Genomic DNA, 15,081 nt, shown 5'->3' with positions numbered 1-15,081 from the left:
GAGATAATCAGAAGGTCTTGATACTCCTTTTCGAAGTGCATATGCAAGGAAATCACATTGCAATATAAGTAGGTATTAAGAAATTTTCTTTTCACTATTAAACAATAAGCTCAAAAAGAAGAACTCAAGTGAAGGATAATCTACCTGAAGTGGAAGAAGACTTTGAAACTTAAAGGAAAATAATATGATATAGCCAGAAGACGTGTGTAGGATTTTTAAGATGAGCCCGGGAGGCTATCTTTGACACCTGTTTAATGATTTTCTAAATTAGCAGTAAACGTCTGTAAACATCAGATCGTAGGCGCGCGCGCGAGCACACGCAATTGTCAGCGGTAGCTATAAAAGATCACGAGCAAATGTCGATCTTATAGAATCCAGGGCCGGGTTGTTCAAAAGTAGGTTAAGATAACCCAGGGTTAGTGTGAAATTTGATTTCAGATCTGAAAGCTTTAAAAGAAAATTCAGCTTGATTCCATTTGTCTACGATTTGATGATTAAATGCCCCAAAATAAATTGGGAGAATTATCCCAAAACGGCTTTTTATCAGAGAAATAAAGAAACCTGGATTAAGATTTAACCCTGGGTTAGTGCTAATCGGCCTTCGAACAACTGGGGCCAGCTTTTTAAATGCGCGAGAACGCGCGCGGAAATTGCTAAACTCACGAAGGCTATTGCATGAAAACAATTCCGATGACCCCTTCTTTTTATTGTTCCAATATGATAATAACGTCGAAAGGAATCATCAGCAAAATAAATAGAAAATTCTACGGAAGGAAATTTGCGATGTCTGAAAATTGCCGAAACGTCAGCTTTTGTAATCGTTACGGTGGCCAATCTACCATTTCAACTTTGTTTAGATGTCCAAATTATTTTGTTACCTCCACCGACGCAGCCCAAAACAGTTTCTTTAGAAACTATCAGCCTTTATTCATATTATATGGTGTAGCCTGACAACTCCATAAACTCTGTCAGTCGGAAAAGTGAAGTGCGGACCAAAAAAGGAGATGTTTTTCTTCCATGAAAGGAATATACTATGGATACACCGTTAGTAGACGGTAGGTTTCCATGGGCTAGACGCTTGAAGTGTTTTCTAAGAAATCGAGAGGCTGAACTCTTTGGATAATCAGTTCCTTAGCTGGGAAAAATCGCCGTTCGTAAGTTTGTGATACGTTTGGAATGACGTGACATGTATGTTGATTTTACAGTTTTCAACAAGGTTTTGGTATGCAATTAACTATGGCAGAAATTCAGGCGCAAACAGCCTTTGGAAAGCTCAAGCATTTTGAATAGCCAGTTTTTAAAACTCGCGTAGATGTGTGATGAAACGAAATAATAGCACAAACAATAACTCTTTTGCAGCCTTCGTTTTGCCAGCTCCGCCCTGACTGGTCAATGAGCTATGGTAATATTCCCTGAGGAGGAGGGTGCACAAAATCTCCACCAATAAAGATCATGTGGTGTACGCGGGCTTCGTCGCTAATGTTACAGATCTATTAGGAAGGACTGTTGTCGTTTACAGTAATTGACCCTTCGACAACCTTAACAAAAGTAAAATAAACAGAGCCGGGTGGAGAGTTGTTTTCTTGTTATTGAAGGATGAAAGACTCTGATAGCATAAATTGGTTGTGATAGTCTTCGTTGTCTAAATGTCGTGAAAACGTAGTTTGTGTGGTGTCAGTACTTGATGACGTCTGTTTAGGTGAGTCTGTGCTAAGCTAGGGAACCAGCCTTCCAGGTTTTTTCCAGTCATTGAAAGTAGTTAGTACTGTAGGCTGAGAATTGGGTGAGTCGCTGATCAGTCATGATCAGCAATGTGATTGTTGACATCATGCCCCACTTCTCGTTGATCGTTTCTTTTCGGTCAGTCTTGGGTTCAGATTCACACCATTCTCTCTGATGCAGGAAGTTCTACAGTCGGAGTAATCGATCTTGTAAATTTCTCGTTATCTTTGATCAGTTTGTCCTTGTCTTTGAAGTTAGTTGGTAAATTTAATGATATGGTGATCTATGTGTGGAATCCATGATATTTTTCAGACATGCTCTTGTGTACAGTGTATAATCACTGAAGTCGGAAGCGCCGTGCTATCGTTTGTTTCAGTAGTTGCAGTGGGTCGTTAGGTGTTATGGCGAATGAAGTCATCGTTGCAGTTATTCTTGGAGACAGTCGAAGTAATTGTTTTAGTCGAACAGACGAACAGGCTGCCGGTCGTGCTGCAAAGTAGTTGCATGCTTCCCACGGGTTGTAGGAGGACTTGCAGAGTAATTTGTCAGTATGGGTCGGTTTCCGGCTGTAAATTTTGTTTCAGAGTAAACTCTCATCACAGCAAAAGAGGCAATCTGGAATTCTCTGTAAACCTTTGTGTCAACATAAATCGGACTTACAACACTCAACTGACAACAAGTACTCTGACGATGACTTCCGCTAAGGTTGACCAAACGTCTGTTACTACTAACCAACCACAGCCATTCTCAGGACTACTCTCATCCGGATACTGGACTACTCCCACCCGAAAGACTGGACTATAAGATCAAATGTTGCTCAGGGTACAAAACTATAACGTTACAAAGGTAAAAAAAATATCAATAACACACATACATACGTTTCTTGCAACTCCCGAGCTGGGTTTTTCAGTTACAAAGCCTACATTAAATTATTGTACTATTAGAGTAACATTATATTAGCCTAACAATTTATATAAGTAAATCTAAAGTTAATACATTATAAATATAAAAGGCCAGTAAACGTTAAAAACACTGGTGAACCAATACAAAAATTAGATAAGAATAGAAGATTGAAACGATTCATCTGTGCGCAACATTTTCACTAAGGAGTGCATTCAGTAGGCGGAGCTTAAAGGCATTTACATTCTCAGCTGCTTTTAAGTCTTTTGGAAGGTTATTCCACAATTTGCATCCGCGACACGTGAATGCACGTTGGCCAGAGAACAGGCGGCATCGTGGGATGTGGAGCAGATTACATGATCTTGTTACCCTACTATGAATACGAGATCGTGGGACAAACGTGTTAGCCAGATATTCAGGAATTAAATTATTTACACATTTAAATAACATTACAGCATCGTTGAAATAAAGTCTCTTCTTAATAGTGAGCCAAGTAAGAGATTTCATGCCTTGGGAGATGTGGTCAAATTTCTTAAGACCTAATACAATACGGACAGTGAAGTTTTGCACTAGCTGAAGCTTCTTTATATTTCTTTGACACGTGTTGGCCCATACAGTTGAACAATGATACATTGTACTAAAAACAAAAGCGTTCATCAAAAATAAGAGAGTTTTTTTTAAGCACAGACAATATGTTATATTACACTAGTAAAACTAATGTTAAACGAGTTGGGGAATTAGCTCAAATGGTAGAGCGCCCGCTTAGCATGCGGGAGGTACCGGGATCGACACCCGGATTCTCCATATAGTGGTGGGCTTCTTTTTGGAAATTCATAATGGAATAATACAGTAAAGGTGTAGTCTGATCGTCCGGGTGAGTGTAGTCCTGAGAAGGACTGTTGTCGGTGGCAGTGACTGACGTTTCGACAACCTGTGCAGAAGTCATCATCAGGAAAGCTCAAGCATTTTGAATAGCCAGTTTTTAAAACTCGCGTAGATGTGTGATGAAAGGAAATAATAGCACAAACAATAACTCTTTTGCAGCCTTCGTTTTGCCAGCTCCGCCCTGACTGGTCAATGAGCTATGGTAATATTCCCTGAGGAGGAGGGTGCAAAAAATCTCCAACAATCACTCACTTGACTCTGATGATGACTTCCGCACAGGTTGTCGAAACGTCAGTCACTGCCACCGACAACAGTCCTTCTCAGGACTACACTCACCCGGACGATCAGACTACACCTTCACATGTTACCCCCGGGTTCAAACCATTTACTGCATAATACAGTAAGTCACCACTACTGAGCTTATTGTTCAAAATTGAAAAGAAAGTTTCTTATTAACTACTTATATTGCAACATGTGTTCCTCGTATATGCACTTCGAAATGGAGGATCAAGACCTTTTGATTGTGTTGGGTGCTGTATTTGACTCTCAGTGTCAAGATACACCAGAAAAAAAATTTTTGGAGTTTCCTTTCTTCCTTAAGCTATCCTGTCCCTCATTTTGGTCTCTGTAGTCATGTAGTGGTACCTATATCCGACTCACATTCGGATGTTCACATACTCGAGCCTTGCAAGAAACATTTAAGTTCTCAGTAAAATTAGTTTTTGAACTGAATAAATGTTTGTGATACATTTTTTGGGAAATGGTCGAAAAGGAAAGATGCGTTAATGATGAAACGATGCACCTCAGACACTAGAAGAGTAGGAGGCGAGTAGCTTTCTTGGCTTCTTACTTTCCTTGATTATGGTGTTTCCTTCCCTTTGATATCTGTTGCCACATTTCATTTTTCTCTCTTTTTTAAATCATTTATAAGGAATAGATCTGACAGGAATAAGAGTAATGCTAATAAAAATTTTGAATAAAAGCATGTCAGGTCCGTTAGCTCAGTCGGCAGAGCGTGATACTGATAACGCCAAGGTCGTGAGTTCAAGCTTCACACGGACCAAACAAACGTTACTTTTTTTTCACATCTCTACATGCTTCTTTCCAAACGAGAAATGTTGCGCCTCGCAACAAGACGCAACATTGTTGGGTCATCCAACATTTTCTCGTTTGGCCACCCTGTTGCGAGTTGTTGCGACGTGTTGGCACTTGTTAGATAAAATTTGACGACGGTCAAACTTTCTTCGCAACAAGAGCAAATATTTCCTTTGTTCGTGTCCACAATGCGTGAAATTTTCTCGTTTGGCCAAGTCAACGCAACATGTTGCGCTAACGCATGCGTATCGCACACTCAAAATTCGTGTCCACAATGCGGATTCACGAAAATGTTGCCTGTTGTTGGATATCGTTTGGCCACCCTCTTCCATGATAACATGTTGGGCGACCCAACAATGTTGCGTCTTGTTCCGTGGCGCAACATTTCTCGTTTGACCGGGGCTTTACATCCTCTGAAACTACATCACAATGTACTTCATCAGTAAAACTTGGCTAACAAAAACCCGGCCAAACGAGAAATGTTGCGCCTCGCAACAAGACGCAACATTGTTGGGTCATCCAACATTTTCTCGTTTGGCCACCCTGTTGCGAGTTGTTGCGACGTGTTGGCACTTGTTAGATAAAATTTGACGACGGTCAAACTTTCTTCGCAACAAGAGCAAACATTTCCTTTGTTCGTGTCCACAATGCATGAAATTTTCTCGTTTGGCCGAGTCAACGCAACATGTTGCGCTAACGCATGCGTATCGCACACTCAAAATTCGTGCCCACAATGCGGATTCACGAAAATGTTGCCTGTTGTTGGATATTGTTTGGCCACCCTCTTCCATGATAACATGTTGGGCGACCCAACAATGTTGCGTCTTGTTGCGTGGCGCAACATTTCATGGCCAGAAATTCCGAACCAAAGTGGGTGGTGCTTATTTCTGTTACGCGCCAGCACACATGTTAGGCTGTCAATAAAGCTAGCATGTGATTGGCCCATCTCTTAAAGGGGAAAGCCGTTGTGAAACCAAAGGGAGTTTAAGCAAATCACTACGGCTGGCGCTGCTACGGCTACCGGAAGTAAAATTGTCCAGAAACGAGTCATTGCGCATGTCAGTGGTTCCCATCCAGCCGTAGCGGGAAATCCTTGTACGCGAGTGGGAAGGTTTCGGCGTAGTCTGTGGTACGTGAACTTGTCTCGCTTCTTTCTTCGCTTTATACATTCTCCTGAGCAGCTTTAACTATTGAAATACACTTAACTTCTTTAAAAATAGCTTATCGTGAATATTTATCAAGCTTGCTGTCCCTTACCGAGTTAATCTGCCTTTATTTTTGCAGCCGGGTTTGTCGAAGGATCGAAGCAGTGTGCACATGGAGAACGTAGCGAACGCCAGGAGAAATACATAAGTAGAAAGTCTAACTTTTCCTTTTCAAACCTTAAAGACTACTTGAAATTCAAATAGCTGAAGCCGAGGAATGACGAGGGTTATGAAGGACCGTGTAGAAAGGAGTAGATATAGACAAGAAGTAAATATAGGAGTATAGGAGTATAGTAAATAGTAAATATAGGAGTATAGGTAAATATAGGAATATAGGACTAAATATAGACAAGAACCTTAACTTTACACAACACATTAGCGAAATATGCACTAAAGCCAGCCAGAAAGTAGGAGTCCTCATGCGCTTGCGTAACCTAATACCATGCCAAGCTAAGCTCATACTGTATAAAACAGCTATAATGCCACATTTAACATACTGTCATTTAGTCTGGAACTTTTGTAAATCTTCAGATGGGCGCAAAATCGAACGCATCCAAGAGCGAGCCCTGCGTGCGGTCTTCAAAACAACAACAGAGACATATGAGGAACTTCTTAAGCGTGCTAAGTTACCTACGCTTCATAATAGACGCTTACAGGACATAGCAACACTAATGTATAAAGTAAAGAACGATCTAGTACCCAGCTACATATCTGAGATATTTACTCGAAAGGGTACTCGTTACAACCTTAGGAATAGTGACTTTGAAATACCACGATTTAACACTATACGCTATGGTAAACACACACTAAGGTATCAAGGACCATATATCTGGTCCAAATTAGAAAATGGTATGCGTGAACTACCAAGCCTTAGTATCTTTAAAACTAGAATCCGTAGAGTTGACCTGGTCAGCCTAGTGGAAGACAGTGGCAACTGCTGCAATCTTTGCAGCACGTGATTTTTTTTTTTTTTTTTTTTTTTTTTTGCATGGTACAAGTATTTTTATGTTATCTGAACACTGTTGATATTTCTAAATATTTTAAAATTTTAATGCATAGTTTATCGGCTGTATTGTTACTTATTATGATACTGTACATAGTTTTTTTATTAATTTAGTAAAAGTAGGTGTCCCCAATTAGCTCTATGAGCTAAATACATTGACACGGTAATAAAGATTTTATTATTATTAAACGTTGTTTTGGTGTTTATAAGCTCCAAACTGGCAATTTTACAACACGTAAGCTTATTTATTTTAATTCACTCATTCACTGTACACAGGATCGCTAACAATTTTTTTTTCCAAACGTCGGAATCCCTCGTCTCTTTGAACGAAGTCATTTTGAGTTTTTAGACGTGCAAAAACTACCGCGAAGACGCTTATTGGTTTTAAACTTCTCAGCCGTACTAGATTTATAGTTTGCGTTGCTAAAGTTGAATTTTGGCGGGCTACGGCGACGTACTCTCCCCAAGCCCCGTCAACCATGGTAGCCGTTGCAGCGCCAGCCGTAGTGATTTGCTTAAACTCCCTATAAAAAATGGCGTCGCGCGATAGAACGTTGAAAGGCTACTTCTCGGTGTTACATTCGATTTCATCCGCGGATGCCGACTTCGGCCAGCCAAAAAATATTGTGAGCAGAAGATCATCTTATTGGATAGTTGGAAGGCTCGTTGAAAGACGGGAAAGAAAAGGAACGGTAAGTGTTTGGTTGTAGTGCCTGTTTTCGGACGTGCTCGCTTGGTTGATATATTTTTTTACTAAATTCAGTGTTTACCTGAAATCAGCACGGGATTTTTTTACCTATCATTTAATTAGGTAGAATATTTGGTGCAATGGAAGGACTACTCGCCCTACGAAGCCTCCTGGGAGCCAGAGGAGGGTATCTTACCTCGATGTGTGGAGTTATTTTACAGGCCAAGCCCGGACGTGGCCATTGTTCAAGAAAATGTTTGTTCTTTAAGGGTGGCCGTCGAACGGCACTTGAAGTCGCGGTCACGTTTGCCTGTAAGGTTGTTTTTTCGGGGGGATGTTTATCGTTTCTTGTTTACCGGTAAGGGAGTGACGAGGGAGGGATGGACATTTTTTGAGAAAGATGATTTTAATCCTGTTTATTTTCCTCTTGGGTGGGATTCCTGGGTGGACTCTCATGGCCAAGGAATGAAGGTTTTTTACCATTTGTGGGTTAACACGTTCATTTCTTGGTCTCCAAAGAAGTATGAAATGGGTTCAGGTGGGATTCCTGCTTTGTTACCAAGAGCATATCCGGAGAATATTTCTTTTAATTTTACCAAAGTAGCTCTAAATGATTGAATCATGAAGGGCTACTTTAGCAAAATTGTTAATGGTAATAAAGTTAACAATAAGCGGAGTGCAATTTGGTCTGTAATCATACACACGATTTCAAATTAATAAAAATATTCTCCTGATATGCTCCTTTCATATCAAATAAAAAACTTATAAGACTTTTGCATGCAGGGCTATTTAAGTCTGAGTCAGTGGAAAATGTGTTATACAAGGTTTGAGATGTATATGCCAAGTTTAAATGGTAGGTACATTCAACTGCAAATGTGCATTCATCTTTATAAGTGTGTACAACTTTGCCACAAGTGTTCATTCATTTATTCATTCAGTGTGCATACATCTCTGTAAGTGAACATTCAACTCTGTAAATTGTAACATAGTCATTGTAATCAAATACATACCTGAAAACTTTGTAAGTGTGCATACATCTTTATAAGTGTACCTACATCGTTTTAAGTGTACATTCAACTCTGTAAATTTTAACTTTGTTGGCTTTGTACATCAATCTGTGTAAGTCCACAGTCAAATCTGTTTAAGACACATTGCTTTGTATGTAAACGTTTATCTTTGTATACATACCTTTCACCTACCACAGTATGTGTACTTCCAACATTGAATACAAATGTAAAAATTGTATGTGCAAAATTAAAGTATTTTATTTCTTTCCCTTTTGTTTGGGTTTTCGTTGCTTTTCTTTAGATATTTTAGCTCTTTTAGATACTTCTTTAGTAGGGGAGACTGCTGATTGAGTTATATTCTTTAAGTAGCTGATTCCTCTTTTTGTTTTTATAAGTTCATCTCAGTATTCCTCAGCCCTTTTTGTGTATTTACGGTGCTGTCACTCTCTGTGCTTCAGAGCTTCCAATCTGTATTCAGTGCGTATCACCTCAACTAGATCATCATTGTGATTGCTCTTCCTTTGTATGATGCATCGCGCATGGTCAATGTTTTTTTCAACAACTGAAACAGTAAGTTGCAACAAAGAGTAACATGATGTCACACAAATATGTAATCACACCTAAATTTCAAGGCTAGTTAAACAACTGCCTGGTGTAGTAAACAGTTTTTCAAGAATTTTTAGCTTGACCACTGAACTCTTTTATATTGTTATATTTTTGTAACATTTGGGTAACATGATATGCTCCAGCATGCATGTAACAGGTGACTTGCTCTTTTCTGTAGTGTATTCGTTTCTCCCCAAGGTCAGTAAAACTAGTGATCCACTCTTTTATCTGTGGATTTTAAAAGAGATGTACACATCATCAATTAGAAATACATAAAGTTTCAAGTCGTAATGGGATTGTTTTGTACCTGTGCTTGAAATAGTACTGTAGAGAATGGCTCCCATAATGAAATGTAGTTGAAGTACAGATCCTCAAAAGTCCAAAAAACAGAACATCAAGACTAGAAATATGAAGAAAAGTGAAAACAGCAAATTGCCTAACTTTTCATTAAATTAGGAGGTAATAATTGATAAGGATGAATTGATTACTTGGACTGTGATGTTATCTTAATTGAATACTTTATGAATAGAGAAACTGCATAGACTTTTAAACTGTACCTACCTTCCATAATTGAACAACCATGTGGCTTGTGTTTTTTTGCAAACAGTTGTAACTGGCTAGCCTCTTGGGAAGCTCTCTCAAGAGCTTCTTCTTATCATCTCTCATGAGGCTTGTCCAATCCAAGGTTCCACTACCCTTGCTGTCAGCATTTCTCTTCTCCCAAATTAAAAAGTGACACCACAGTTGTTTATTGCTGCTGTTGGTTTTGGATAAGTCCTGATTTTTCTAAAGATCTCTTTGTGGTAAAGAGCACTCCTTGTCATCCCACTGCATTACATCTTCGATTAAGTTTTCTATCAGAATATCTGTGATTCTCAACATCTCCAACACCAAATTTATCCATTAAAAAGAGTATGCTCTCCACTGTGTTTTTGTCATCAGAGTGAAGTTTTACATACCTTGATTTTGGGGATGCCACACTACCATGTTTTTGCTGCGGATTGGGATGGCCCGGTTTGTAGCTGATAAGTCTATAGAAAAGCTATCAGTGCTGTTAAGATCTTTAAATTTTAAAAGCTGCAAATCCAGGCCAAATGTTTCAACAAAATTAAGTGTCTTATGGGCTCGATTCTAGTTGTGAAGTTTTGAGTGTGTTGAAAGTAGAAGTTAGTTGGAGTTTTTTCACTTACATGGTTAATATGGAGCTCGATTCTTTAGTTCTTTTAATTTTCTGTTCAGTTTTTCGCTTGTTTGGTTTTGAGGTCTGGAGTTTCAGCTCCTCTCTTAATCCCCAAGCTTTCATTCTGTAATAGTTTGGATATATCAACAAAGTTGAAATGGTAAATTGGCCACTGCAACGATTACAAAAGCCGACATTTCATTCTGTAACCTGTCAATGTACTTAGCCAGTTGTTGATTCTCATTGTTCAGTTCTCTTGTCCTTTCATTTTCTCCTGCATAATCTTTTTCAATCTCCGAAAGCATTTCTTCGACTAGTTTCTCCTTTTCTTCCTCAAGATGTTCATATTTTGCTCTCCAGTTACAGATTTCTTCTTCTGCTTTTTCAAGTTTTAACTGAGTGGAATGAAGACCTGCCTCCCACTTCTCTACCGAGATCGCCTCACTTCTCAAAATAGCGAGCCTACACAATTTCTCCTCGTGTTCTTTTCTGTTTTTACAATTTCCTTTTGTGTTAAGGGTCTGATTTGTGATTGAAGCGGCCGAACAGCGATTTGAAAGTCGGCGCTCAATGTGATCACTCTCGCGACTGATCTTAAACGCTTGTCCAGGAATTATTTCATGAATTATGTCAATGTATGCAATGCCTGCCGTTTCTTTTTTCAATTTGTTCCACTGTATTAGTGCAGCATTCTTAATTGCCAGCCAGAACACAACTTTATTGCCACCTACACGTTGTTTTGTGACGTATTTTAACTGTGCTCCTGGTTGATTGCGAATAGATACGAGGGGATCACGGACGAGGTAGCGATCAGACATTTTTTCCTTATTGTTTTGATTTTTGATTTTTTTTTCGTGCGAAAACGAAAAAAAATTTTGTGAAATTCCCTCCAAAAAAAGCTTGTGCTACCGAGCCTCTAGCCTCGTAATCACCCCCTGTAGTTACCAGCCTTTTATCTGTCATCGAGCTGTAAGTATCAAAATGGCGATCGTTCTTGCACAGCATTTAATGGGAAGAAGAGAGGCAATCAAGACTTCTTTTGTCACGCGATCGTAGTAAGATTACGGTTCGTGGATGCGTTCATATTTGCTGAAAGAGGACGAAAAAAGCCGCAATATTTTCAGGGCATACGCAGTCTTAATTGCTATAAATGTTGAGTGACATCTTTGAACTTAAACATTTTGATTGGGATGGATCGATACCAGGAGAGGATTTTGGCTGAGTCAAACTGTAGAAAGTGGCATTTATAAAGGTAGGCGCCACTTTGTATTTTGTAAAGGGCATTTCTTTGGAATGAAACGCTGCAAGTAATAACCGAGAAAACCGCAACGAGTGTTTGAGTTACGAAAACAAAGTAATTCTGCAATGAAAGTACTGATGAGTGTCATTGAAACTGGCATTGGCATGGTGGGGTTATGTCCGTAATACGAATTTTAGAAACTGTATTTATATGAATCTCCATACTGAACCTTCTATTCTTCGGCACGCTTAAAATACCGTTAAAATTCTAAGTCTTACGGTCTATTGCACACGTGCGGTTCGGAATTTCTGGCTATGTCTCGTTTGGCCGGGGCTTTACATCCTCTGAAACTACATCACAATGTACTTCATCAGTGAAACTTGGCTTAAAAAAAACTCTCTTTAATAATCTCAAAAATAAATGAATAAAGGCTGAAAGTTTCTAAAGAAACTGTGGTGCTGCGTCGATGGGGGTAACACGGTAATTTGGTTATATCAACTAAGCTAAAATTGTAAATTGGCCACTGTAACGAATAAAAAAGCTGACGTTTCGAGCGTTAGCCCTTCGTCAGAGCGAATGGAGGAATTGTGGGTTGTATGTGAGTTTATAAGTAGAAAGCGGAGATACGCCATTGGTGGGAATATGGCGACGAGAAATACACGAATAAATTAGTGGAATGAAAAGCGTTCGTTATCTGTTGGGATTACGAGCGCCGATTTGAAAGATAAACTTTTGTTCAAGAGTTTTGCGGCTTTCCGTGTTGCCTAAATGTAAGGAAAGACCGCAGATTGCCATATGTTGTTAAGAATTATTAGGTAAATTAAAGTGTCTAGCGACTGGTTTTGATGCGTCCTTGTCATTCCTTTCTACGTCGAGAAAGTGTTCTCGGAAGCGGTCACCCGTTTCACCGATGTATAACTTTTTGCAATAAGTGCAAGTTATGCAATAGATAACGTTGGCGGAGGTGCACGTGAAGTGATCGATGATCTTAATGGATCGCTTGGGTCCCGATATTTTCTCAGTGTTGTGAATGAAAGGACAAGTTTTGCATCGTGCGCGAGCGCATTTAAAAGTGCCGGGTTGGTCATTAGTTTGGAATGAACTTCTTACCAAAAAATTGCCTCTCTTTTTGTCGCGTTTGAATGAAATAAGTAGAGGTTGCGAAAGGATAGTGCCAGTCTCTGGATCGTTTTAAGGAATTTCAAGTTTTTAAGAGTAATGCATGGATTTAACTGAGTGGTTGTGAGGGTGAAACGTGAGAGTGAATGTCAATCGTCAGTGATAAGGACCCAAGAGAAATGCTAATGGCAACAGATAATTGTAACTTTTACGAATTGCAAACAACGGCAATTTATCCCCTATCCATTAAAGGATCCCTTCCAACCACAATACATTGCGCGCGCGATATGTGAAATCCGCCATTTTCTCTGCCATCCGGTATTGGACAAGTCGTGAAGTGGAAAGAAATCCTCGTTCATCCGAGTACATTTGCCTCACTGAGGTCTTGAATTTCCTCAATCGCGTTCCAAATTTATTGTTCTTTCTATTTGACTAGTTATTTCTTAATTATTTTTTCTGTTTGGGCGCGCAGGGTATTGTGGTTGGAAGGGATCCTTTAATTGAACGATTTAGTTATAAGCAGGAAACATAAATGTTGACAAAGCGAAATACGTGAATGTCACGTCTAACTTGCTCCAAAACACTGACAGTACACTCCATCTGCAAGAAAAATTCCAAAAAAGTGTTTTTTCTCCAAATGAAATAGCTTCTCTGAGAGAATTTAAGCGAGGCATCTAGGTGAAATAATATAAGAGATCAGAAAAGGCTCGCGATGGATATTTACCTCGCCGCTTCGAATTAGCGAATCGGTAAATATTCACCACCAGCCACCTTTAGTTCGATGAATTGTCGTTTATTATCACAGGGAGGAGAAATAATTGACAAGAAGGGATGCGAGTTTGTAGGAAGCTTGACTTGGGCAATATTATATAAGAAATGTCTACTCCTCCGATCACAACCACGAAAAAATAACAGCGAAAAAAAATCAGTATTGTTTCTGGCAGGGCTTGAACCTGCGACCTTCCGCGTGTTACGCGGACGTGATAACCACTACACCACAGAAACCTTCCCTATTAATCAGGCATTAATTGCTTGGCTAATAGAAATTAACGCATCAACCAAGATGCCTCGCTTAAACTCTCTCAGAGAAGCTATTTCATCTGGAGAACAAACACTTTTTTGCATTTTTTCTCTCAGATGGAGTGTTCTGCTTTGGAGCAAGTTAGAGCTGATATTCATGCATTTCGCTTTTATGTTTCCTGCTTCTTACTAGCAAGCTGATATTCTCTCAATATCCTCTCAATAGAGGATGTCTGCTCACTGTGATGCAGCCGTAGTTGATGCAGGTTTCACAGTAAGCAAACATGTTAATGTTAATTATGAGGAGCACGAACGTTGATATGGGCCACCGAAAAAATCGTATGACAGCAATTGATAACTGTTGATTGGAACTGCTGTTTTACTTTATTTCGCCCATCAACCCTTGGGGACATTGCGGTGTGTGTACACTATAACACAGCTCAGTTAAAGGAAATATTAACGTTCCGATCATTCCTATAGATAACTGAACTTCTTTGGTATTATCTAAAAGAATCAAGGTTAAAAATCACTATCCTATTCGAGACGGAAGGGGACCTCTCGCACCCTAAGCGAGAATCATGCCACTAGACCAACATGCCATATTTGTATTAATGTTAAACTTTACATGTGAATTTCTTTTTATGAGTAGCAGGTATCAAGCGTGTTGTCAGATGATCACTTTGAGCGACCTTTGCCCATATTTGAAGGAAGTGATGTTTTCTGGATATAATCGTTAAAGTTGCCTGAACCTGCCCTCCTAATACTGTCCCTCTAAAAACTCTCAGTTTAGGCAATCTTTGATTGAAGGTTTGATATTGAAGGTTTTCATATTGTCGTTTATCGTGGTATAGTACAAGTGCACTTGTTTCCTCAAGTGGTTTTCGTCTCCGGCATGAAGAAATATATCCTCACAAGACAACCTTTCTTAGAGATGAGAATTAAATTTTATTTCGCGTCCTAACCGCTTTTTTTTAAATACAAAAACATTCACACTCGCTATGAATAATAATTTTTAGCGCAATCTGGAGCTAATTACATATGAATAAAAGAGTGGTGCGTACTGGGAATAACGATCTAAACAATTATGGACTAATTGCAATATGTAATGGTATATTGCAACATCCCCCCTTCTTTTAGAGATGATGGCATCAGAAGACTTTGTATAGGATTCTTGTACCCGTGTACTCTGAAATTGCAACATATTTCGCATCCTTGTATGTGTAAAAGTTGAGGAGCTGATCCGAAAACTTGTCACACGCTTACGAACAAAGAAAGAGAACTAATGATATCCGTGATGAAAAGCTATAACAGCTATGATTACCTATACGACACACTACAAATACATTTCTCTTAAACTGTTATAGTGTCCCTAGATTTGTTCAATTAGTCTCGTAGGTGGTTTAATAGTTCT

At 39.2% G+C, this 15,081-nt stretch overlaps 1 protein-coding gene and 2 non-coding genes across 3 annotated transcripts; 2 read left to right on the top strand and 1 right to left on the bottom strand.

Moving 5' to 3' along the window:
• Nucleotides 1–3,353: 3,353 nt before the first annotated feature.
• Trnaa-agc (transfer RNA alanine (anticodon AGC)) lies at nt 3,354–3,426 on the top strand. Its single transcript has one exon. It is a non-coding gene; the product is annotated as a tRNA-Ala (tRNA).
• A 3,917-nt stretch (nt 3,427–7,343) lies between these two features.
• Nucleotides 7,344–8,845, top strand: LOC148723482 (uncharacterized). Its single transcript, XM_088733967.1, has 2 exons — nt 7,344–7,502; nt 7,622–8,845. The coding sequence occupies exons 1-2, from the start codon at nt 7,344–7,346 to the stop codon at nt 8,114–8,116; spliced, it is 654 nt and encodes a 217-aa protein (XP_088590093.1). The 3' UTR covers nt 8,117–8,845.
• Nucleotides 8,846–13,582: 4,737 nt separating this feature from the next.
• Nucleotides 13,583–13,655, bottom strand: Trnav-aac (transfer RNA valine (anticodon AAC)). The gene has a single exon. It is a non-coding gene; the product is annotated as a tRNA-Val (tRNA).
• Nucleotides 13,656–15,081: the final 1,426 nt, after the last annotated feature.

This window comes from Stylophora pistillata, chromosome 9, assembly GCF_964205215.1.
Source record: "Stylophora pistillata chromosome 9, jaStyPist1.2, whole genome shotgun sequence".
NCBI lineage: Eukaryota > Metazoa > Cnidaria > Anthozoa > Scleractinia > Pocilloporidae > Stylophora > Stylophora pistillata.
Note: the sequence above shows the minus strand (reverse complement) of the source record. Positions and strands in the feature narration are given on the sequence as shown.